The following is a 24017-nucleotide window of genomic DNA, read 5'->3' as shown; positions in this document are numbered from 1 at the left end:
TTTTTTTGGTTCTGTAAGTTGTGAGAAAAAAAAAACAAGCAAAGCAGATACATAAATAAATAGTTTATAACATTACTTATCAGTATTTATTTTAAATAAGTGTAGCACTTATTTAGCTTTTGTAATACAGTCAATCCTCTTTTTACCGCCAGGTAAGGGCCATGGGCAGAAACGGGCAATAAGCGAGGGTGGCGTTATAGTGAGGGTCAAAAAAACAAACACACACAACCTACTATGTTTGCAATAAATTCAAACGTTTTCTTTTTTTAGTTATATAATTACAGTATCTCCAAGCCATTTTAATAAAATATTGATCTTTTTTTAAAACTACAGTACTAGTTCTTAACACAACAGTAGGTCTACTAGTGACATTTTATCATCTTTTCCCATCTCAGGTTTCCCACGCGTCCTGGAAAAACTGGAAAACCTTAATTAAGAGTCATTTTTAAGGCATGGAAAATGAGAACATATTAAATGTCCTGGAAAACACCTGGAAAATGAAGTGTGATATTGCATATACAGAATATAATGAGTTGTGTTTGTGATGGGCTACATTTTTGATGACATGAGTTTGTTGACAAAAATAGCTAAAATGCAGTTAATTGTTCAAGCTAGCTAACGTTACACTTGTCCTAGTTTTTTCAGTGCATACTCATTTATTTTTTGAAAAACTGGATTAGGCCTATATCATGAATATATGTCCAGGGCGTGCAATTTTTGGTATGTTTTTTTTCTACTTCTATTGCTACCAGACACATCAGGCAAACCTAAAAATGTTATTATATACAGTCTATGATTATGACTAATGCTATGTTAGTGATGTCCAATGTAATGTGTTTTGATAATTGCTTGTGATTATGCATCAGCTCACCTTGCTACCAACTCTACAGCTCATGCAGCTACTCACCTACCTATCAAGCCACACACCTCTCACATACAACCTAACAGGCCACACACCTCTCACAAACACAACTGACACCCATTACATTACATGGGACATCAACAACATAATACTAGACATATGATATATATATAATATATTTAGTTTTGTCTGATGTGTCTGGTAGCAATAGAAGTAGGAAAAAAACATAGCCTATCCATGTTATAACATAGATCTTTCAAAAACTCCATTCATAACTATTCACTGAAAAAAGTGCCCAATGGTCTAAAATTAGGCCAAACACAAAATGCACTTTTTAGAGATGGAGTTATTTAACTGGTGCAAAGATGTTTCCTGACCGTGAAATAGCCAAACGTTTTACCTGCGGTCCAACAAAAACGGCTTACTTCCTGTGCTTTGGCTTAGCTTCGTATTTCAGAATTTCTTGGTCACACTCGAGCAGGGCAGCTTCTGGAGAAAATAAAGACAAGCATGTCACCACTCGATCCCAAGAAACTCTTGCAAATCTCAATGGATGACCCGACAGTTAATTGGAAATTTTTGAAGAGAACAGGAAAACAGTGGACCCAAATCTACCTGATCTGCCAAACCTGGGAAGCTGTGGCCTGCATGTTGTACATGGGATTGCAAAAGGGAGAAACAGAATCTGGTTGGAAGTTGGGAGACAAACTCAGAGCCCTTTGGCAGCTGTTCCACGACACACCTGCCAGACGAGAGGATTTTGTTGAATTGACAAAAACGTTTGCTTTGAAGTTCTTTCCACACAGATAGGTGGAAGATTTGGAGGTTGCAGAGAGCGCCATTCAGTTGTGGCCAGCTATACAGAAGTACGTCGACAGCCGCAAGAAACTACCCAAAAGCAAAGTACCTACCTCCATGTCATACTCTTTGAGGAAGGAAGCAACTGCTGACAGGCTTTTTTTTAAGCAAAATTGCATTTCTTTGCTTTTGTTGCTGCAAAACTGAAACCATTTCTGGAAAAGTTTCAGACAGATGCACCAATGGTGCCCTTTTTGGCACAGGAGTATCAGTCCACACTGAGGCGCTTGCTGTCTTGCTTCATCAAGAAAGACATCCTGGACAAGGCAAATACAACTCTCAAAATACTGAAAGTTGACCCATTGGACAACACTCTACATTTGCCACAGAAACAACTTGACATTGGCTTTGCCACAAAGCAAGCACTGGACAAAGCATCACTGAGTCTTCAGACAAGTGAACTCAGAGCAAAAGAGTTCAAGAAGGAATGCCTCACCTTTCTTGCCACAACAAGCAAAAAGCTTATTGAGAGAAGGCGTCTCTTGTACCCTGCTGTAAGACACATGGCTGCCCTTGGTCCAGTACTGATGGTGAATGAGGAGAAAACTGCAACATCCAAATTTGAAAACCTATTGCAGCAGCTTCTCAATGCAAAATGGTACACTGCTGCACATTGTGACAAGCTACTTGCAGAGTACAAACATTTCCTCTCACAGATGAGCCAGAACAGCAAAACTGAATTTGCAAATTTTGATCACAAAGCTGATGCTGTCAGAGTGGATGAATTCCTTTGGATATATGCAAATAGAAGACCTGAGTATGAGAACCTTTGGAATCTGTTCAAGCGCCTTTTCACACTCTCACATGGACAAGCAGCTGTTGAGCCAGGATACTCTGTGAACAAAGACATGCTGGTGGAGAACCTAAAGAAGAAAACTCTCATTGCACTGTGCACAGTACAGGATGCTTTGGTGGGAAATTCACGTTACCATACCATAACGATACCATAACAAAGGCACTTGTTAAGCATGTCAAGGCAGCCAGGATGCGATATGTCCAGTTCTTGGAGGATGAAAAGAAGGTGGAATCTGAAAACGACTGGAAAAGGAAAGAGATTGCCACCGAAATTGAAAATGTGAAGCAGAAGCAAAAGGTCTTACACAGCATTGAAATAATGCAAAAAGAAGCAGATGAGATGGCAGAAAGGGCTGAAAAGAAGCAGGACTTCACTCTCCTCAGCAAGTCCAGTGCCTACCGAAAAAGCGAGTTGAATGAGAGTCAAAGGTTTCAAGTAGAAAGATGGTGAGGTTTCAGATTTGAAGCAATCAGCAAAGAGTGAAAGGGAAACAGAGCAGTTGTCTTATTTTTTATTTATTTTTTGCAAGAACTGGTATATAGTACAGAAAACGGGCACATTTCTGTTGACAAAATAAAAAATCAGCCTAAAAGATACCAGGTTTGGAAAAATAAATAAACACAGAAGTAGTCTTGACTGAAGTAATTAGTGACTGAGTGAAAGTAATTGAACTGTATATTGTCAGTCTGTTCAATAAATAGTTAAAATGAACTGTTTTCATCTGTGTTGTCTTTACACTGTAAATTGCTTTCCAGTGTGGTCAGAAAAACTTGCCACTAGCTATTCCATATGAGATTTTATAAATATATATACAGTAGATTGAGATTTTTATAAATATATATATATATACAGTAGGCTACATGAACAGAAAGTGGGGGCATTGAGAAAACCTGTGTGTGTGTGAGCGGGGAGGGTGAGGTATATACTGTAATGACACTGAGGTTATTGTGAGTGTTGCAACCGGAGATATATTAGATCAAATTAAGTAGCCTAATTGTTAAATAGCTTATGTTTGTACCCGCAAAACATCCTTCAAAAAGTCCTGGAAATGTCCTGGAAAATGATTTCTTGAAAAGAGTGGGAACCCTGCATCTGTATGAAACATACATGGTTACTTTTGAGGAACAGTTTATACTTAATATAAAAAAAGAAAAACTACTACTACTAATAATAATAAAAAAAAAAACTAACAACAACAGTTCCATAAAAACAATATATTTTCTAAACTATACTGATTATTTTGCTGGCGCTACAATGAGGGAAACTACAATGCTTATATTTGCTTGGCTGGGGAAGTTGGCGGGTGGCGGACAGCGGGGTGGCGATATGGAGGGTAAAAATAGCACTGTTTTATATTGGTGACATTTGTTCACAGAGGATAGCTGGTGGTATGCAAGGGTGGCATTATAAAGGGGGTCCACTTGTATATGTTAAATCTTAAAAGCAAGGTCAGTTGTTTATTCCAAACCCCAGGTCTCTGCACTGACCAATTATATAAGCAGCTTTAAACCCGTGTTTATGGCCCGTATTTAATTAAAATTAAAATAAATATATTAAACATGACGTTTAAAAATCTATGTTTTTAAATAGCTTTGAAACCAGCACTGTTTTCTGTTTTTCAAATTGGGAGCACGTGCATGTACTTAAGAACATAAAGTTTACAAACGGTTATACTATTATACATTTAATAGCTGTGTTGCCCTTGTTTTGATGTGGTCTCCCTTCTGGTTTTTTGTTTTCTCCCCCCCCCTTCTTTTCTAGTTTTAAATGCTTCTGAACCTCCTCAAGGATCCTTTCTCCAAGTAGATTGGTTCCCTTTCTGTTTAAGTGCAGTCCGTCCCACCTATATAGATAGTCCTTGTTGTAGAATGTGCGCCAATGTTCAAGAAAGATGAAGCCTTCTGTGTGCACCACGATTTCAGCCATGCATTTTGATTTTGTATTTCCAGCTGTCTGTATGCTTGTTTGCAAGGTGCTGACAGTATCCCAAAAAATACCACAGTTTTGGTCTTGTCTTTTAATTTCCTTCCTAGCTCTCTGAATTTGTTTTGCAGGGATCTTGGCCTGTGTCTTCCAGTGTTGTTTGTACCAATGTGGACAACTACTACCAGGTCATCTCCTGTTCGTTCTAGGAGCCTGTCCACGTTCTCAGTGATGTGTGTGACAAGGCAGCACACTGTTGTAGTAAGGGGGTCCAAACTGCAAACTGAACTTGCTGTGTTTCTCAATATGGAGTCCCCAACAATCATGACCTCCCTTCTTTTTGCTGCCTGGCCAGCACTGTTTATAGGGTCCTGGATGTTGTTCCTTTTGTTCTTTTGATGTTGGTTTTGATCATCTAAATTTTGAAGTGGCTCATTTGTTGGATGTTTGGATTTCTGATGGTTGTGTTTGACGAAGTTTCTTTTTTTCCTGCTTCTGCCTACCTGAACCCAGTTGTTTTGACCCTCTTCTATCTCCCTGATGGCTTTCAGTCTGCTAGGGGTGCTGACTTCCATGAATTGCATGAATTGTGGGTGTGCCAGCTCCTCAAGCTCCTGTTGGTGTCTCATTTCCTGCAGCTCCATTTCTAGCATACTTATTAGTTTAAGCAAGTCCTGGATCGTGCGGCACTTTACACACACTTGGTTGAGCTCTGTTGGGTTTTCTCGGATTTCCCACATCATGCAGGGGTCACAGATTACTGGCTTCAAGACCATGTAAATTTTTTTATTTTTTTTTATTTTTTGGAAGTTTAGCTTAGCTTCTGCAGCTGTCAACCTGCTTTCAAACTGCTTCTCACTGCTCTGTACTTTTCCACGACTGTACTTCTCCCACGCTGTCACTTCCATTGTCTCATCAGGGTGCCTAGTTTAACTGCTGTGCGGTGTTACGTGTAATGGCCTTTGAATTAAAATTACATTACAATACAGAATTTTACTGTCAGGACTACCACTGCATTTAAGCATCTGTGGCTTACTTATTTTTAGTTGCGAGACAAATCTTAGTTTTTCACTGAGTGGAGATGCAAAGCTTGGTTTCTTAGAGCTTCTTAATTGTAAAATTAGTGTGGCAGTTAGTCCTTCAGTTTGCCCCCCACTTTTTAACAAAGTTAGGCGCCTATGATTGAGACACAATATTTTTGGACTATTGCTTCTGACATTGATGAAATATTGAATTGTTCTACTGCTTTTAGAATGAAACACTATAGGTACCAAAACTGATTCAGTGTTACTGAATAAGAAAGTCTTCTGGTCCAGAGCTTATCTATACTCAAAGTGTTTATACAGTTAAATAAACTCTTAATTGAACAGCTTTATTTTTGTTACAGCTGGCTATTAGTGATCAACATTGAAAATTGTCAAACTCCTTAAATTAGGTCTTTGAAAATTGTCAAAATGGTCCTTGAAGGTCCTTTTAAAAGTCCTTGAAAATTGGATCAGAACTGTATGAACCCTGTATTTACGGCATTTGATTGAAGCATTTGATTGAGTTAAGCAGAGATTGTATATGATTTTTGCTGCTGAGGTTTTATAAAATTAGTATGAGAAATGGGGGGCATACATGTAAAAGGTTTGATCAGTAACATTTCAAAAACTAGCCATGTGAGATATTGGGTTGATCCAGCTAGTAAATAACAAGTTGCAAGTAATTTATTTTTCTACAAAGTAAAGTTCAGATTTGCTTCTGAAAGTGGTCCAAAATGGATGAGAATGCATCTGAGAGCATGTACAACCCCAGAGCAGCAGGGTGTCTAGGCAGCCCCTAGAACCCCAGACAAAACATTGGTTTTGCCCAGGACTTTGTCAAAATGATAATTGGCTGCTTTTAGATAATCAGATTCTGATGATATAGGGGGGTGTCGGTACATCTGCCCTTTTCAATTTTAAACAACACTTTCACAAAGTCATTGGTGCCCTTTAATGTTAGTAAACTGGAAATAAACAACTTTAGCCCTGAAGTTAAATGGTAATTTTGCTTGAGTTTTATAACTTCAATAATGCTTTGTTGCTGTTCAATCTATTAAATGACATTTTGGAGTTTTAGAATTTCAACCAAATGTGCCAGCAGGTTTTATTTACAGACCCAATTATGCTTTAGGAAGTTAAATTGAACTTGTATTTTTTTACTTTCAGAACCTGCCTTCCCTTCATGACAAACTATGTTTTTCACTGCAACGTGTGTCATCACAGCGGCAATACCTATTTCCTAAGGAAACAAGCCAGTAAGTTGAAAGGCCATAAAGTACATGTAGTATAATAACTATAAATGCAATTTTTGAAAATGTTCAACTCTTAACTCCACATGCTACTGTTACACTGGTGGATTCCACAGAGTTGTGCTTGTGAATGTAGTGCCCATGAAAGACGAGCCCATGAAGCCAGAAGCCCTTCATCAGCATTTCTACCCAGTTTTGTGGTTATTCAGTGATGTTAACTGGGGGCAAAATTGAGACCACTACTGATTGTGTGTGTGTTGAAACAATCGAACCTGGGTTTCCAATGATGAAAGGCAAATAAATCTGCAATTCTGCCTTGCCTTTGGGTGGAGCAGTTTACCTGCTCATGAGTTCTCAGACCAGTGCTGATGAATGTTTTTTGTCTCATTCCTCAGACCTGAAGGAGATGTGCCTTACGGCTCTTGCCAACTTGACGTGGCGCTCCAGGAATCAGGAGGAGCATCCTAAAACCATGTTTTCGAAAGACAAGGTAAAGACAAGGGAGCGTGACAGAGCTCTACATTTTAGATTTTTAACTGCTGGCCCCTTGGGCCACTGAGCTACTGTTTTCATCTGGCCCAATGTATTTATATATTTTTTCATGATGGTTTTTTATTTCCAGTATGTTTCTAACTGTGTATGGTAACCAAAGAGAGCCTGCGTCTCAAAAGAAAGTGGCTAAACGAAGCCTTTCAATATATGTTCCTTCAGCCATTTAACATGCACACATTTATGTGCTTGTCAGAAAATGAGAATACTGTATTCAAGATTTGAAAATGTATGTGTGCAAGTGATACTCATTTTTTCACAAGCAAACATGCAACCGAGCTGTTACCATATGGTGACAGCAACGCTAAAACTGAATTATAATAATCTTAATTAGGGATCTGTCGGTCAGTGTAGTCGAATACATGATTACACGAAAAAAAAAAAATTCGAATAGCATGTTAGATATTTGAGTACACAAAAATAAAACCTTATACATTAGCTACTAGTAGAAGCAAACGCGTCTTTCTTTTATTTTTTAATGCTGATGCTTAACAAAAGTGTTATCAGTCTTAAACCTGTTATTTGCATATTAAGTCAATATTGAAATTAGAAAGGTAATTTAACGTTATGATGAATATCAAGACATACTAAATAAGCAGAACAACAGTGACTAATAAGAAAAGGCAAAATACTTGGAGTTGGAAAGGAGTTCAATGTAAAACATCTACTGTTGACTTTCTGTGAATGGATGGAGCAACGTCAACATTTGCACTGTATTAAAAGTACAACCAGATATCCTTGTTTTGAATTATTTATTATTATTTATTGAAAACACAGTAACTTGACTTGGATCCATCTGATGTCAGCACTTGATGGCTAGTTGTAATTAGTAATGTTAAACTATTGTAATGTTGTAATGTATTTTCTATTGTTTTGGCCAGGTTACAATATTTACACTATTAAGATTATTTTATAAATATTTGTTAGAATTAAACAGATGTAGGATATTTAGGTTGCTATATGATAGGTGTTTTATTCTGAATACACTACAGCAAAAAAATATTATTTGGTGGTTTGCGCAATATTATGCTACTTTTGCTTTAATTGGAATAGATACGTGCTGTGTGACGTTGCTGCTCATTGAGTTCTGGGTTTTAATTCAGTAAACAAAGGAAAAACGTGTGCCGAGTGATACCAACGAGTCCTGGAAAGATTGTGAATGGCATTTTTGACCTGAACACATCGGATCCCAAATCACAAAGTTAGACAATTCGATTGCATATCTGGGCGTCGATCAGGACGTCTTACTGCGAGACTGGATATGATTTAAACAAAATGTTTGTTTACATCATAACAATAAAGTTCACAACAATAAAGCTGCTGTTTTATCTGCAAGTCTGGGAAACTGGCGCCAAACAAGGCAGAACATTACTTTATTTTCACTGGCATAATGGAGCCAGATGAAGCCTTCGCTCTAAATGTTTGTCTTCATTTTTTTTTCATAATTACTTTCTTTATTTATTGATTTCAGAGTTTTACTTTTGCCTTATTGCTTGCTTAGTTGTAGAAAACCAGATTTGTAAAAGATTTGCCATGTCACGGGAGCGAGTACCAACACAGCAAAAAATGGTTTGTAAATTATGTTTCAGCTTTTTGGCACACTGGCCCATTTTCCTGGATTCATGAAACGGAAGCCATGTGCACTATTTAATATATCGATCTATCTATCTATCTATCTCTATCTATCGATCGATCAATCTCTACCGGCCCTGGGCCTCAGGGCCATGGTTAATGTCGAACCCTGGTGTGAAAAGGCTTTCACACAGATGGATGTCTGGTCTGTTTAGATTTTTTATTTATTTTCTATGAGCCTTGTGTAGCAAAAGCATGTAGCTTAGAGGGCAGGTATTGTTCAAATCCTGCTCTTACAAATAATGGTTGTCCTACACTCCTTGAAGGTCCGATTCATTATTTTTGAGGCTATTCTTTAAACCTTTTAGATCATTTGAGATATAGGGGCCTTTCCACAATAATGAATTCCTTAAAGAGAAAGGGATATTTACTTCAGCAAATGCTGACATTTTATAACATCATCTGACCCTATGCGATTTCAGGTCGCAGACGCATGAGAAAAGGCTGTACGGCTTTCCAAAAAAAGACACACGTCGCAAGAGTGTGAACGACACAATTCCGACCTGTCTAACAGGGTCGGAGACCCTCGACCCACCAGAAATTATGTTGGCGTCTTTCATTGGCTCTGTCTGGTTAATCTTTAAGTTCTACATTTTCGTTTTCATTACTGGTTTTTATTATGGTAAATTACCATGCTTATTTAGGCACTATTATTATTATATTAAATTTATTTCTTAGCAGACGCCCTTATCCAGGGTGACTTAAAATTGTTACAAGATATCACATTATTTTTACATACAATTACCCATTTATACAGTTGGGTTTTTACTGGAGCAATTTAGGTAAAGTACCTTGCTCAAGGGTACAGCAGCAGTGTCCCCCACCGGGGATTGATCCCACGACCCTCAGGTCAAGAGTCCAGAGCCCTAACCACTACTCCACACTGCTGCACTATATCCCCTTCCAATACAATAGTATGACAACAAATGGACTAAATGATAATACCTGAAAATCTTAACACTTTTTTAATAAAGTAGCCGGTGCAAATATAGTATTAGGCGGTGGATTGCGCCGATTGCTGGCTTATTTTGAGAATCCTGCATTCATTGTCACTTTTTGCTTTGAAAATAATCGGTTATTTTTGTTAGCAGTCATTTTAACGTTTTAGCCTCTCAAAGTTCTTAACACAGAAAACCAGAAAACCCGTCTGATTGGTTAAATGTGTCAAAACGTAACACAGCTGTCATGTGGTTCCAAGATTTTTTTTTTTCACCCAGCAACGTGCAAGTGATCTAGTCTGCTGGATGCGCAATCAATCCTTATTGTTAAAGGAACAGTAGCATCTGCAAGACGGACATTTCAGGTTTTTTCAGCCGAGCGGCGACAGGCACTAAGCCGGGTGGCCCGTCTGGCCTGGTGAGAACCCTGATATGGTCTACGTTACTTGCAAATCGTACTTCCACATTAAGCTATACTGGTATAGCAGTTTCCGGTGAGCGCAAGTTCTGTGTTTGTTGTTGCTACCGCTGGTATTTCGGTCTTATATTTTTACCTTGCGAGTTCAGTTTTATCCAAAAGTATTTTTAATGGACGTATTTTACGAGGTGTCTTCAAGACCTACCGCTGTAAACAATAAATGACTACGCAGGATGGCAAAGTCATCGTGTAACACCAACAAGCAAGTTGGAGAAGGGGTTTAAGGTTTACGCCTCCAGCTACCTCTCTGACTAGGAAGGGGAGTTATTACGTTTCAGTCTATTTTATTTAATTAAATTTAAAACTTGGAATTAGTTTCAGCATTGTTCTATTAAACTTTTTCAGTTCAAAATGTTAAAACTTTACAATGCATTAGTAAGACCTCATCTGGAATATTGTGTTCAATTCTGGTCACCTCGTTACAAAAAGGATATTGCTGCTCTAGAAAGAGTGCAAAGAACAGCGACCAGAATTATCCTGGGTTTAAAAGGCATGTGGTATGCAGACAGGCTAAAAGAATTGAATCTATTCAGTCTTGAACAAAGAAGACTACGCGGTGATCTGATTCAAGCATTCAAAATTCTAAAAGGTATTGGCAATGTTGACCCAGGGGACTTTTTCGACCTGAAAAAAGAAACAAGGACCAAGTGTCACAAATGGAGATTAGATAAAGGGGCATTCAGAACAGAAAATAGGAGGCACTTTTTTACACAGAGAATAGTGAGGGTCTGGAACCAACTCCCCAGTAATGTTGTTGAAGCTGACACACTGGGATCCTTCAAGAAGCTGCTTGACGAGATTCTGGGATCAATAAGCTACCCAGCTTCAGCTCATGGACGGATGGCCTGACATTCTCCTGTAGAATTCTCAGAGCAGAATTCATGGTTCCTTCAATGATGGCAAGGTGTCCCCAAACCATGACACTACCACCACCACCATGCTTGACCATTGGTATGAGGTTCTTACTGTGGAATGCAGTGTTTGGTTTTCGCCAGACATAACGGGGCCCATGTCGGCCAAAAAGTTCCACTGTGTGCTCCAGTGGTTAAAGAAAAGGGCCTGTAACCAGGAGGTCCCCATCCCCTTTTCAGCCACTGACTCATTGTGTGACCCTAAGCAAGTCACTTAACCTCCTTGTGCTCCGTCTTTCGGGTGAGACGTAATTGTAAGTGACTCTGCAGCTGATGCATAGTTCACACACCCTAGTCAGGCACGTCTCTGTAAGTCGCCTTGTCGCCACTTCAAGATCCGGCTGACGCCTCGGACCTAATCACCACCACAAGTGTGATATATATATCATGGGAATCGCACGACCCGTCGTGGTTTATACCTTATATATAATATAATATATATACACAGTTAGCACTCCGATATCCTTTACCCAGATACACTTGCCGCGTTTGTATTAAGAATAAAATCAGTCCTCATTTTATATATATAAAAACTGAATTGCCTTTTACGGGTTTTTTTATCTTTAGGTTTTGCTAAATTGCATTACGTTTTACACAGTTCTGTGCATGGATAACATTTAGATTTCATTGCTGTTGGATCGTTAATGGGAAATTTTACATACCGCTACAATACCTACTGGATCTAAAAGTATGTACTGCATTACAGTTAACTTGTCGTCTCTTTTAGTTTTGGCAAGTGAGATTTTCAGAATCATATTGTTTTGAATTAAAATACTATTTCTGTTAAATATAGAACTGTACCAACAAAATCAGTACAGTACATCTAAATGGAAGCCTGCTTATTTTAAAACAATGTCCTTTCAGATATGTATTTGATAGTGTATCTTTTTTGTGCTTCCTGAAAAACAGACAAAGGTTGGAACTGGGCCAAACTGAAAATCAGATATGCGTCGCATGTGTTTAACCGTCACTGAATCCAAAATTTTATAGGGTTGGATTTGTGAGTGCTGACTGTGTAGCAGCTGGCTCTTAGAGCTAATTATATATATATATATATATATATATGGGAGGATTTGAACCCTAACTAGTCATACTTTCACACCAACTACATAACCGCTACGCTATACGGATTCACTTAATCCTTTCAACAGACTAGGCTACCATTTACACTTACCCTATCCAAACGGCAATACATTGCCTAAGTATAGGTTGGATATAACTCGGCTTATGTTTTTCAGGCACAATAAAAGCGGATCGAACTTGCATCAAAAACAAAAGCCAAGTTAGTAGAAACAATTGGGGGAACCTTGACCCCCATCGGTTTTACAGTTGTGCCTATTTTTTTTGTGCTGGGCCTGGTTGCCCCAATGATTTCTTGAAACTTGGCTAATGTTTTTGATACCTCCACTTTAAATTGCTGGGTACTTGGCATTTTTTCCACATTATCAATGTGTGTTTGTTTCAGATTTTTTTTATATATATATAATTTTCAACTAGTTTTCAACCTCCCCCGCTCCTCTCATACCTCCCCTCTTCTCCTTCAACTACACTGGCTCCCTGTTTACTATCGCTGCTTATTTAAATTCCTTACTCTAGTCTATAAAACCCCCATGGTCTCTCCCCACCCTACCTGACTGCACTTATCACTTACTGTGCTCCCTCCCGTCCCTTACACTCTCAAACTCTGTTGTCCCTCTCGGTCCCACCCTCGCCCTGTGCCCAATCCCATTTCCGTTCCTTCTCCCTCCTGGCTGCCCTTCATTGGAATAAACTCCCACTCCATATAAAACAGTCACTTACACTAAGCAGTTTTCGCTCCTTCCTTAAAACACATCTTTTCACCCTAGCCTATCCCACTGCGTGCCCTAGCCTCTAACCCCCGGTCAGGACCCCGCTTGCTTGCCTAACCCTGCCCTAGCCTCTGTTCTCACAGTAGCACCACTCTTTATTTCCTCACCCTTGCCCAATAAACGTACCTTCTTCTTTCCGCCATTTCTCTTGATTGTACCGCTTAGTTTATATATATATATATATATATATATATATATATATATATATATATATATATATATATATATATATATATATATATATATATATATATATACACATACAGTGCCTTGCGAAAGTATTCGGCCCCCTTGAACTTTGCGACCTTTTGCCACATTTCAGGCTTCAAACATAAAGATATGAAACTGTAATTTTTTGTGAAGAATCAACAACAAGTGGGACACAATCATGAAGTGGAACGAAATTTATTGGATATTTCAAACTTTTTTAACAAATAAAAAACTGAAAAATTGGGCGTGCAAAATTATTCAGCCCCTTTACTTTCAGTGCAGCAAACTCTCTCCAGAAGTTCAGTGAGGATCTCTGAATGATCCAATGTTGACCTAAATGACTAATGGTGATAAATAGAATCCACCTGTGTGTAATCAAGTCTCCGTATAAATGCACCTCCACTGTGATAGTCTCAGAGGTCCGTTTAAAGCGCAGAGAGCATCATGAAGAACAAGGAACACACCAGGCAGGTCCGAGATACTGTTGTGGAGAAGTTTTAAAGCCGGATTTGGATACAAAAAGATTTCCCAAGCTTTAAACATCCCAAGGAGCACTGTGCAAGCGATAATATTGAAATGGAAGGAGTATCAGACCTGGCCGTCCCTCTAAACTTTCAGCTCATACAAGGAGAAGACTGATCAGAGATGCAGCCAAGAGGCCCATGATCACTCTGGATGAACTGCAGAGATCTACAGCTGAGGTGGGAGACTCTGTCCATAGGACAACAATCAGTCGTATACTGCACAAATCTGGCCTTTATGGAAGAGTGGCAAGAAGAAAGCCATTTCTTAAAGATATCCATAAAAAGTGTCGTTTACAGTTTGCCACAAGCCACCTGGGAGACACACCAAACATGTGGAAGAAGGTGCTCTGGTCAGATGAAACCAAAATCGAACTTTTTGGCAACAATGCAAAACGTTATGTTTGGCGTAAAAGCAACACAGCTCATCACCCTGAACACACCATCCCCACTGTCAAACATGGTGGTGGCAGCATCATGGTTTGGGCCTGCTTTTCTTCAGCAGGGACAGGGAAGATGGTTAAAATTGATGGGAAGATGGATGGAGCCAAATACAGGACCATTCTGGAAGAAAACCTGATGGAGTCTGCAAAAGACCTGAGACTGGGACGGAGATTTGTCTTCCAACAAGACAATGATCCAAAACATAAAGCAAAATCTACAATGGAATGGTTCACAAATAAACATATCCAGGTGTTAGAATGGCCAAGTCAAAGTCCAGACCTGAATCCAATCGAGAATCTGTGGAAAGAACTGAAAACTGCTGTTCACAAATGCTCTCCATCCAACCTCAGTGAGCTCGAGCTGTTTTGCAAGGAGGAATGGGCAAAAATTTCAGTCTCTCGATGTGCAAAACTGATAGAGACATACCCCAAGCGACTTACAGCTGTAATCGCAGCAAAAGGTGGCGCTACAAAGTATTAACTTAAGGGGGCTGAATAATTTTGCACGCCCAATTTTTCAGTTTTTTATTTGTTAAAAAAGTTTGAAATATCCAATAAATTTCGTTCCACTTCATGATTGTGTCCCACTTGTTGATTCTTCACAAAAAATTACAGTTTCATATCTTTGTTTGAAGCCTGAAATGTGGCAAAAGGTCGCAAAGTTCAAGGGGGCCGAATACTTTCGCAAGGCACTGTGTGTGTATATATATATATATATATATATATATATATATATATATATATATATATATATATATATATATATATATATATATATATATATATATACAGACGTGCTCAAATTTGTTGGTACCCCTTCACAAAAAACGAAGAATGCACAATTTTCTCTGAAATAACTTGAAACTGACAAAAGTAATTGGCATCCACCATTGTTTATTCCATATTTAACAGAAATCAGACTTTGCTTTTGATTTTTTATTCAACATAATATTGTAAATAAGAAATCAAATGAAAATGGCATGGACAAAAATGATGGGACCGCTAACCTTATATTTTGTTGCACAACCTTTAGAGGCAATCACTGCAATCAAACGTTTTAAGTAGCTCTCAATGAGACTTCTGCACCTGTTAACAGGTAGTTTGGCCCACTCTTCCTGAGCAAACTGCTCCAGCTGTCTCAGGTTTGATGGGTGCCTTCTCCATACTGCAAGTTTCAGCTCTTTCCAAAGATGTTCTATAGGATTCAGATCAGGACTCATAGAAGGCCACTTCAGAATAGTCCAATGTTTTGTTCTTATCCATTCTTGGGTGCTTTTAGCTGTGTGTTTTGGGTCATTATCCTGTTGGAGGACCCATGACCTGCGACTGAGACAGAGCTTTCTGACACTGGGCAGTACGTTTCGCTCCAGAATGCCTTGATAGTCTTGAGATTTCATTGTGCCCTGCACAGATTCAAGGCACCCTGTGCCAGGCGCAGCAAAGCAGCCCCAAAACATAACCGAGCCTCCTCCATGTTTCACTGTAGGTATGGTGTTCTTTTCTTTGAAAGCTTCATTTTTTCGTCTGTGAACATAGAGCTGATGTGACTTGCCAAAAAGCTCCAGTTTTGACTCATCTGTCCAAAGGGCATTCTCCCAGAAGGATTGTGGCTTGTCAATATGCATTTTAGCAAATTCCAGTCTGGCTTTTTTATGTTTTTCTGTCAAAAGTGGAGTCCTCCTTGAGCCCACTTTCGCTCAAAAAGCGACGGATGGTGCGATCAGAAACTGACGTACCTTCACCTTGGAGTTCAGCTTGTATCTCTTTGGCAGTTATCCTTGGTTCTTTTTCTACCATTCGCACTATCCTTCTGTTCAATCTGAGGTCGATTTTCCTCTTGCGGCCGCACCCAGGGAGGTTGGCTACAGTTCCATGGACCTTAAACTTCTTAATAATATTTGCAACTGTTGTCACAGGAACATCAAGCTGCTTGGAGATGGTCTTGTAGTCTTTACCTTTACCATGCTTGTCTATTATTTTCTTTCTGATCTCCTCAGACAACTCTCTCCTTTGCTTTCTCTGGTCCATGTTCAGTGTGGTGCACACAATGATCCCAAACAGCACAGTGACTACTTTTCTCCATTTAAATAGGCTGAATGACTGATTACAAGATTGGAGACATGTGTGATACTAATTAAAGAAACTAATTAGTTTGAAATATCACTATAATCCAATTATTTATTATCTTTTCTAAGGGGTACACAAATGAGTCCAGGCCATTTTAGAATATTTTTGGAGAATAAGCAATAATTCATCTCTTTTCACAGCTTCTTTGCTTTATTCTATGACATACCAAAGGCATGCAAGTATACATGATAGAATAGCTTTTAATTTCATCACTTTTCAGGAGGAATGAAGCATTATTTCAATGAGCTGTAAGGGTACCAACAAATTTGAGCACGTCTGTATATATATATATATATATATATATATATATACACACACACACACACACACACTGGAGAGGAGGGCGATAGTGGAAAATGATTGACCTGAGGGAAGACTATTGTTACGACAGGGGGCTATAATGCCCGAAGCCGCACCCTGGTGGTAACAATAGTCTCCCTGAGGGGCATTTAAGTTTCCATTATGAGCTGAGTCTGCAGTACATATTTAATGTACGAGTCAGTCAAAATAATGAGAGGTAAGGTTGGAATAGTAAATATGACTTTTTATAAGTGTGTGAGAAATGTTTTTTCTCATACTGATTTAATTTTGTACTTTGCACCTATCACATTTTGAAGTGTGTGTGCTTTTTCTTTATTTTAAATAAAGGCACTTATTTGATATTTTTGGTAAGAAACACTATCTGTATATAAAGCATTCGTATTGGAAGTCACACAGTTATTATTAATGGATCGCAGAGTTATCGCTGACATAAGCCACATATGCTGTTTTCTTTCCGATTTAGTACCTGAGAAGAATAGTCGCCACAGTTCTATTATTGAGATTGACTTGTCGCTGTGTGTTATTGTTTTCTGTAAAACATTGATATCCTAACAGTTAAGAAAAGGCTATAATTTAAAACCTGATGGGTACCCGGGTTTTCAGGTCACATGTCTCGTCTCTTCATGCATAGGAAATAAATGAAAACCTACTGTTGAATTGTACCATGCTGAAGCTGAGCATAACGGGACAGCAGTGATCACTGCAGTTTCCTTCTCGGCATTGATATTTAAATGCTTTTGTAGTTGTGCCTGAACTACAACTCCTCCTTTTTCTGTCAGAAGTGAAACAAAAATAAAGTTAAAAAAAATAAAAAATAAAGTAAAATCAGTCAATACAGCAAAGGAAAAGGATTTCAAATAAACCGCTCGTTCCCCGGAAATTGAGATGCCGGGATCCTGGAACGTGCCGTCACGTGATGCAAGTACAATAGTTTTAAATCTTATCTGCTCGAGATTACAATTAAAATCTGAATAGCCTCTTGGGTTGTTTCAGGAACAAAGCCATATTCTCTTTTTACTTTTGTTTTATTTAATTCAGTGTTTTTTTTGTTTGTTTACAGGATATAATCCCTTTTATTGACAAGTACTGGGAATGCATGACCACCAGACAGAGACCTGGCAAATTAACATGGCCAAATAACATTGTAAAAACCATGGTAAATTCCTTTTCTTTATAATTAATTTTATGTAAATACACTATTGTACAGTATTTGCAAAAAATATTTCTTAAATGTACATGGACAATCTGAAAACAAGGCTTGCAAACCAGATTTTTTTAACCTAGTGGAGTACTATATATCTTGTTTTAAAAATGAAAATACATGTATGCTAAAACATGGGTTTCTTTCAAAACCTAAACTTATTGTGAACAGATGTGTCTTTTAGAATATTCCCTGGAAACCATTTAATTGGATTGTGCCCTTTGATCTTAAAAGTGTGTATGCATAGGGACTTCAGATATTGTGCAGCAAATTATAGTAATGTGAATTTATTTATTCCTAATGAAATTTGATAATTGCAACTCATTTCAGAGCAAGGAACGGGATGTCTTTCTGGTTAAAGAGCACCCAGATCCGGGAAGCAAAGACCCAGAGGAGGACTACCCAAAATTTGGTCTCCTTGACCAGGTACTGTGGTTTCTATTTGGGGACAAAACCAGCAGAATCAAAGAGGAAAAGAAGTGTTAACAAATTGTCTGACAAGATACATTTCCCTGTAAATTGCCCAGCAAGAAGTATGTCAGTGTTGATAAAAGGAAATACACATTGAAATCAGGAAATGAAAAGTAGATTTAAAAATGTAAGGTTGTAATTTCATTACAGCTTAAAATGTTGCATTATGTGTTTTACATACAGAGAGTATTCAAAATGCTGACCTGAGAGAGTCTGTTCCTAACCAGAGGAGAATGGCCTTCCTATTTAGAACAAATCCCAGCACCCAGTGTTATTTTGTTTTTATTTAGTTAAATAGCGTGACTGGACCATCCCTCAAATGAAAGATTTATGTATCTCTGACGTGTATTCTGTAATATATAAAAGCCAAATCTCCCTGTTAAGTTGGTCTCTTACTAGCGTCCAGACTTTATACTTTAAGCCCTGTTTACTCTAGCCACTTTTGAGACGGCTTATGTCTTTGTTTTTTTGTAGTGTAAATACAGCCGTCCTAAAAGTGTCCTGCTCCAGAGGGGGGCTCTACGACGGCTTTAGTCTAGTTTTTGCTCTACTTTGAAAGCAGCGGTCCCTGAGACAACACCCTCGTTGTCTGCGTCAAACGGGCACAGACAACAGCATTAGGAAGTTAGGATTTTTACTCAACAACAGAACCAAAAAATATATTTGACGGAAAGCTGAGAGAGAGAGATGAAGGCAGAGGATTCCAAAATAAACAGACTTTTATTTGTGCTATAATATGAAAAGACATTTAAACATATATAAATTTATCGGATAAGTGTGAAACAAGTCTAGTTGCCACTAAACTTCATTGTCAAATAGTTTTTTTTTAGTGCTGGGACAAATATCTGAATATTCAAAAGAATATTTTTTGACATGCTACAAATGAAAAAGTAACTTGCACTTATTTACCACCTCACCAGAATTTATGCGACGGTTTAAAAAAAATGGCAAATGAAAAAGAGCTCAGTGTGATATGCGAGATTAATATATATAAAAAAACACAGAATCAACACCGCAGCTCTTGAGCCTTGATTTAAAAGTTTGACAGCAAAATGTAAACAAACCAGATTCTGCACCCTGCAAAGCCATCTGGGACAAAAGTGCATTAAAATATTAAGTCCCGCATAAAAGATTAATTCTCAAACTGAACGCAGTAGGGATTCAAGGAAATGCATGCACATGGATTAGGGAGTGGTTAACATGTAAAAAACAGAAAGTACTGATTAGAGGAGAAACCTCAAAATGGAGTGAGGTAACCAGTGGTGTACCACAGGGATCAGTATTAGGACCTCTGCACTTCCTAATCTACATTAATGATTTAGATTCTGGTATAGTAGCAAACTTGTTAAATTTGCAGACGACACAAAAATAGGAGGAGTGGCAAACACTGCAGCAGCAAAGGTCATTCAAAATGATCTAGACAGCATTCAGAACTGGGCAGACACATGGCAAATGTTAACAGAGAAGTGCACACAGGCAATAAAAATGTGCATTATAAATATCATATGGGAGATACTGAAATTGAAGAAGGAATCTATGAAAGACCTATGAGTTTATGTTGACTCAGAAATGTCTTCATCTAGACAATGTGGGGAAGCTGTAAAAAAGGCCGACAAGATGCTCGGATATATTGTGAGAAGTGTTGAATTTAAATCAAGGGAAGTAATGTTAAAACTTTACAATGCATTAATTAGTAAGGCCTCACCTAGAATATTGTGTTCAGTTCTGGTCACCTCGTTACAAAAAGGATATTGCTGCTCTAGAAAGAGTGCAAAGAAGAGCAACCAGAATTATCCCGGGTTTAAAAGGCATGTCGTATGCAGACAGGCTAAAAGAATTGAATCTATTCAGTCTTGAACAAAGAAGACTATGCGGTGATCTGATTCAAGCATTCAAAATCCTAAAAGGTATAGACAATGTCGACCCAGGGGACTTTTTTGACCTGAAAAAAGAAACAAGGACCAGGGGTCACCAATGGAGATTAGATAAAGGGGCATTCAGAACAGAAAATAGGAGGCACTTTTTTACACAGAGAATTGTGAGGGTCTGGAACCAGCTCCCCAGTAATGTTGTTGAAGCTGACACCCTGGTATCCTTCAAGAAGCTGCTTGATGAGATTCTGGGATCAATAAGCTATTAACAACCAAACGAGCAAGATGGACCGAATGGCCTTGTCTCGTTTGTAAACTTTCTTATGTTCTAAGCCATCAGGTCTGAGTTGTAAGTATAAACACACTATTGTTGTCCAAGAGTGCATCATAAAGAATCTAGTAAAACCTTTTGACCAACATTTCAAGTCTGTATCTATGTATTTAAGCAATTTGATTGCATTACCAAAGCCACTGAAGGTTTGATTACAGAGGGTCTGCAGTGTGTATAAGATGTTCAGTTATTTAGTCCTTCTGTTTTCCAAGACTCAAATCTTTCAAGGAATTGGAGACTGCATTCCTTAAGGAATGGTCATGTGTCCCTCCAGACAAGCTCTTTGCACACATGCCCCATCAAATAGGCACACTTTTCTTACTCTTTTATTGATTTATTTCCTGCAGGATCTAGGCAACATTGGGCCTGCTTATGACCAGAAACAGACTGCTTCCGTGACCACAGCAGGAGGCCTAAATGGTATGTAGTGTACATGTACCTTTACAAGTCTTTAAAATGGCTGTGCCTGTATGTGTTGTCTTAGGAAATAAAATACAGTGAGGGTCTATTTGATTAATCTAAACCAGCGGTTCTCAAATGGGGGCGTTAGAAGGTTCAGGGTTTTTTTTTTTTTAATTACAGCACACATCTTAAACTAGGGTAGCGTATAATGGGCAAGTACTTTTATTTAAGCTTTATTGGCTATTTTGATTGGCTTGCCAATAATACTTCCACCAGTCAGAGGGTTGCATACAGTGCTCGTAGCGATCACACCCTCTGTCAGACTGGTATACAGAACAGATTAAAGAAGCGCTGGACAAGAGAAATAATGTGTCGGATTTCAAAGTGGATATGGGAATGGCGGTGGCGAAGCCAATTTGCTTGAAAACATTAAAAGTAGACCGGACATTTCCATCAATGGATTTAAATGTGGAATTGATGATGCGATCAGAAACCGACAGGAAGTGTAAACTGCCTGCTACTGTTGTAGGACTGTTCTTTTTTATTTTAAGCATTTTTGTGTTCTTTTTTTTTTTAGAAGGGTTTAATTAAGTAACAACCAAAATTGTGTCAGACTTCTTGAAAGTCTGTAGCAAAATGGTTGTTATTGTTGATATGTTGTCGATACAGCTATTAATCATGCAGGTATCGCAAAGTCCAGAAACAAAACGTTGAAACGGTTTGCACCGTATAAATCTGAGCTGATTTTCCAGTGCTTGCTAGTCAGTCTATTAACCAGTTTGAAATGATTTTGAATCGACATGCACCTAATCCAGGATTCAGTTTTCGGATTTGGCACAAATACCTACTTTTTGAGCAGGGTTCGGATTCAGACGAATACTTAGGATTCGGTGAACACACATCCCGCCCAGACACACATCCATTTTAATACATCCCTCCAATGTGTGCGGTTCTTTAAATAAGACACAAATCCTGTATTGAAAACTGTTGTATTTAATAACAAGAACACGTTTGAACTCTGTCTCTGTCAGCTCCCTAAATTACTGGTGGCGCACGCACTAAACACGTCACTCAGATGCTGAATGCAAACATACCCCTGTATGCAACAGCACAGTCATATCACACTTTTCATGGAGTAAAGTTATACAGTAAACCTGTAATATATAGTAATGGCAAATTGTTGTAGACTTTTGTGCTTTGTTGCTTTATCTGTCAAACGTGTTCTAGAGAGAATACTGAATATTTCCATTTGGAAATAAAAATACTATGAACTAAAAGGATCAAAGCTATAGATTGTGTGCCTCCCTTGTAAGTAGCTGCCAGTCCTGTTTTTTTTCAATTTTCTTTCAGTTTTCTTGACAGTTTTTGTAGATTCAGTATTCGGTTCGGTATTCGGCCGAATCTTTTGAGATGGATTTAGTATTTGGCCGAATCCCAAATTTTGAAGCAAATAAAAGCATTTTCGTTTTGGCTTTATTGTTAAAGATTTCACACGTGGCAGTACTGCCCTACAATTACTGCATGGTATTACTGTGATCGTTCCACTGTGTTATGTTGTGAACCATAGTTTTAAAACTGAGACAGCAAATGTTTATCATAAAAGTTTACTGGTTCTTAAAGTTAAGGGCCATATAAGAACGATACATACTGTAACTGATAAGATGGCCGCCTTTGTTGTACTCAAAGTTGCTGCAGTTACATTGTAGATGCTGTAAGGAGTTGCTGTAAATAGTGCGCTTTCCATCCATTTATCGAGCGAGTTTATAAGTTACTCTGTAAAATTGCTATAAAAACAGTAGCGACATAAGGACGAAAAAATGGTTTTCCATCCACTGCAAATTCTAGTGAGTCAAAGGGAATTCCCTGTGACGTTTTGTGATCTCATAGCCTAATTTGCATGTGTCACTACATTTTCAGGTTATTCTGAGGAAATATACTCAATAGATCAGGGCTTCTCAAACTCGGTCCTGGGGACCCCCTGTGTGTGCTGGTTTTCATTCCAACCGAGCTCTCAATTACTTAACTAGACCTTTTAATTGAACTGATAATTTGTTTAATTATACATTTTTACCTTGTTTTCAGCTCTTGAGCAATTGCAGATTCCAAGTTAGGTAAAACATTTGATAAGTAAGAACATAAAGCTTACAAACGAGAGGAGGTCATTCAGCCCATCTTGCTCGTTTGGTTGTTAGTAGCTTATTGATCCCAGAATCTCATCAAGCAGCTTCTTGAAGGATCCCAGTGTGTCAGCTTCAACAACATTACTGGGGAGTTGGTTCCAGACCCTCACTATTCTCTGTGTAAAAAAGTGCCTCCTATTTTCTGTTCTGAATGCCCCTTTATCTAATCTCCATTTGTGACCCCTGGTCCTTGTTTCTTTTTTCAGGTAGAAAAAGTCCCCTAGGTCGACATTGTCTGTACCTTTTAGGATTTTGAATGCTTGAATCAGTTCACCGCGTAGTCTTCTTTGTTCAAGACTGAATAAATTCAATTCTTTTAGCCTGTCTGCATACGACATGCCTTTTAAACCCGGGATAATTCTGGTTGCTCTTCTTTGCACTCTTTCTAGAGCAGCAATATCCTTTTTGTAACGAGGTGACCAGAACTGAACACAATATTCTAGGTGAGGTCTTACTAATGCATTATAAAGTTTTAACATTACTTCCCTTGATTTAAATTCAACACTTCTCACAATATATCCGAGCATCTTGTTGGCCTTTTTTATAGCTTCCCCACATTGTCTAGATGAAGACATTTCTGAGTCAACATAAACTCCTAGGTCTTTTTCATAGTTCCCTTCTTCAGTTTCAGTATCTCCCATATGATATTTATAATGCACATTTTTATTGCCTGCGTGCAGTACGTTACACTTTTCTCTATCAAATGTCATTTCCCATGTGTCTGTCCAGTTCTGAATGCTGTGTAGATCATTTTGAATGGCCTTTGCTGCTGCAGCAGTTTTTGCCGCTCCTCCTATTTTTGTGTTGTCTGCAAATTTAACAAGTTTGCTTACTATACCAGAATCTAAATCATTAATGTAGATTAGG

General features: G+C 38.4%; 1 protein-coding gene across 3 annotated transcripts in view; it reads left to right on the top strand.

Moving 5' to 3' along the window:
• The window catches only part of LOC117397908 (set1/Ash2 histone methyltransferase complex subunit ASH2), a 63323-nt gene that overhangs the window by 5206 nt on the left and 34100 nt on the right, over nt 1–24017 (top strand). For all 3 annotated transcript variants that reach the window (XM_059008599.1, XM_059008598.1, XM_059008600.1), the window contains exons 4-8: nt 6632–6720; nt 7110–7204; nt 17755–17850; nt 18226–18321; nt 20916–20988. In XM_059008599.1, coding sequence (XP_058864582.1) covers nt 6632–6720; nt 7110–7204; nt 17755–17850; nt 18226–18321; nt 20916–20988 — 449 coding nt within the window. The remainder of the gene's footprint in view (nt 1–6631; nt 6721–7109; nt 7205–17754; nt 17851–18225; nt 18322–20915; nt 20989–24017) is intronic.

The sequence above is a fragment of the Acipenser ruthenus genome, chromosome 37, assembly GCF_902713425.1.
Source record: "Acipenser ruthenus chromosome 37, fAciRut3.2 maternal haplotype, whole genome shotgun sequence".
Classification (NCBI taxonomy): domain Eukaryota; kingdom Metazoa; phylum Chordata; class Actinopteri; order Acipenseriformes; family Acipenseridae; genus Acipenser; species Acipenser ruthenus.
This window is presented reverse-complemented; position numbering and strand designations above follow the sequence as displayed.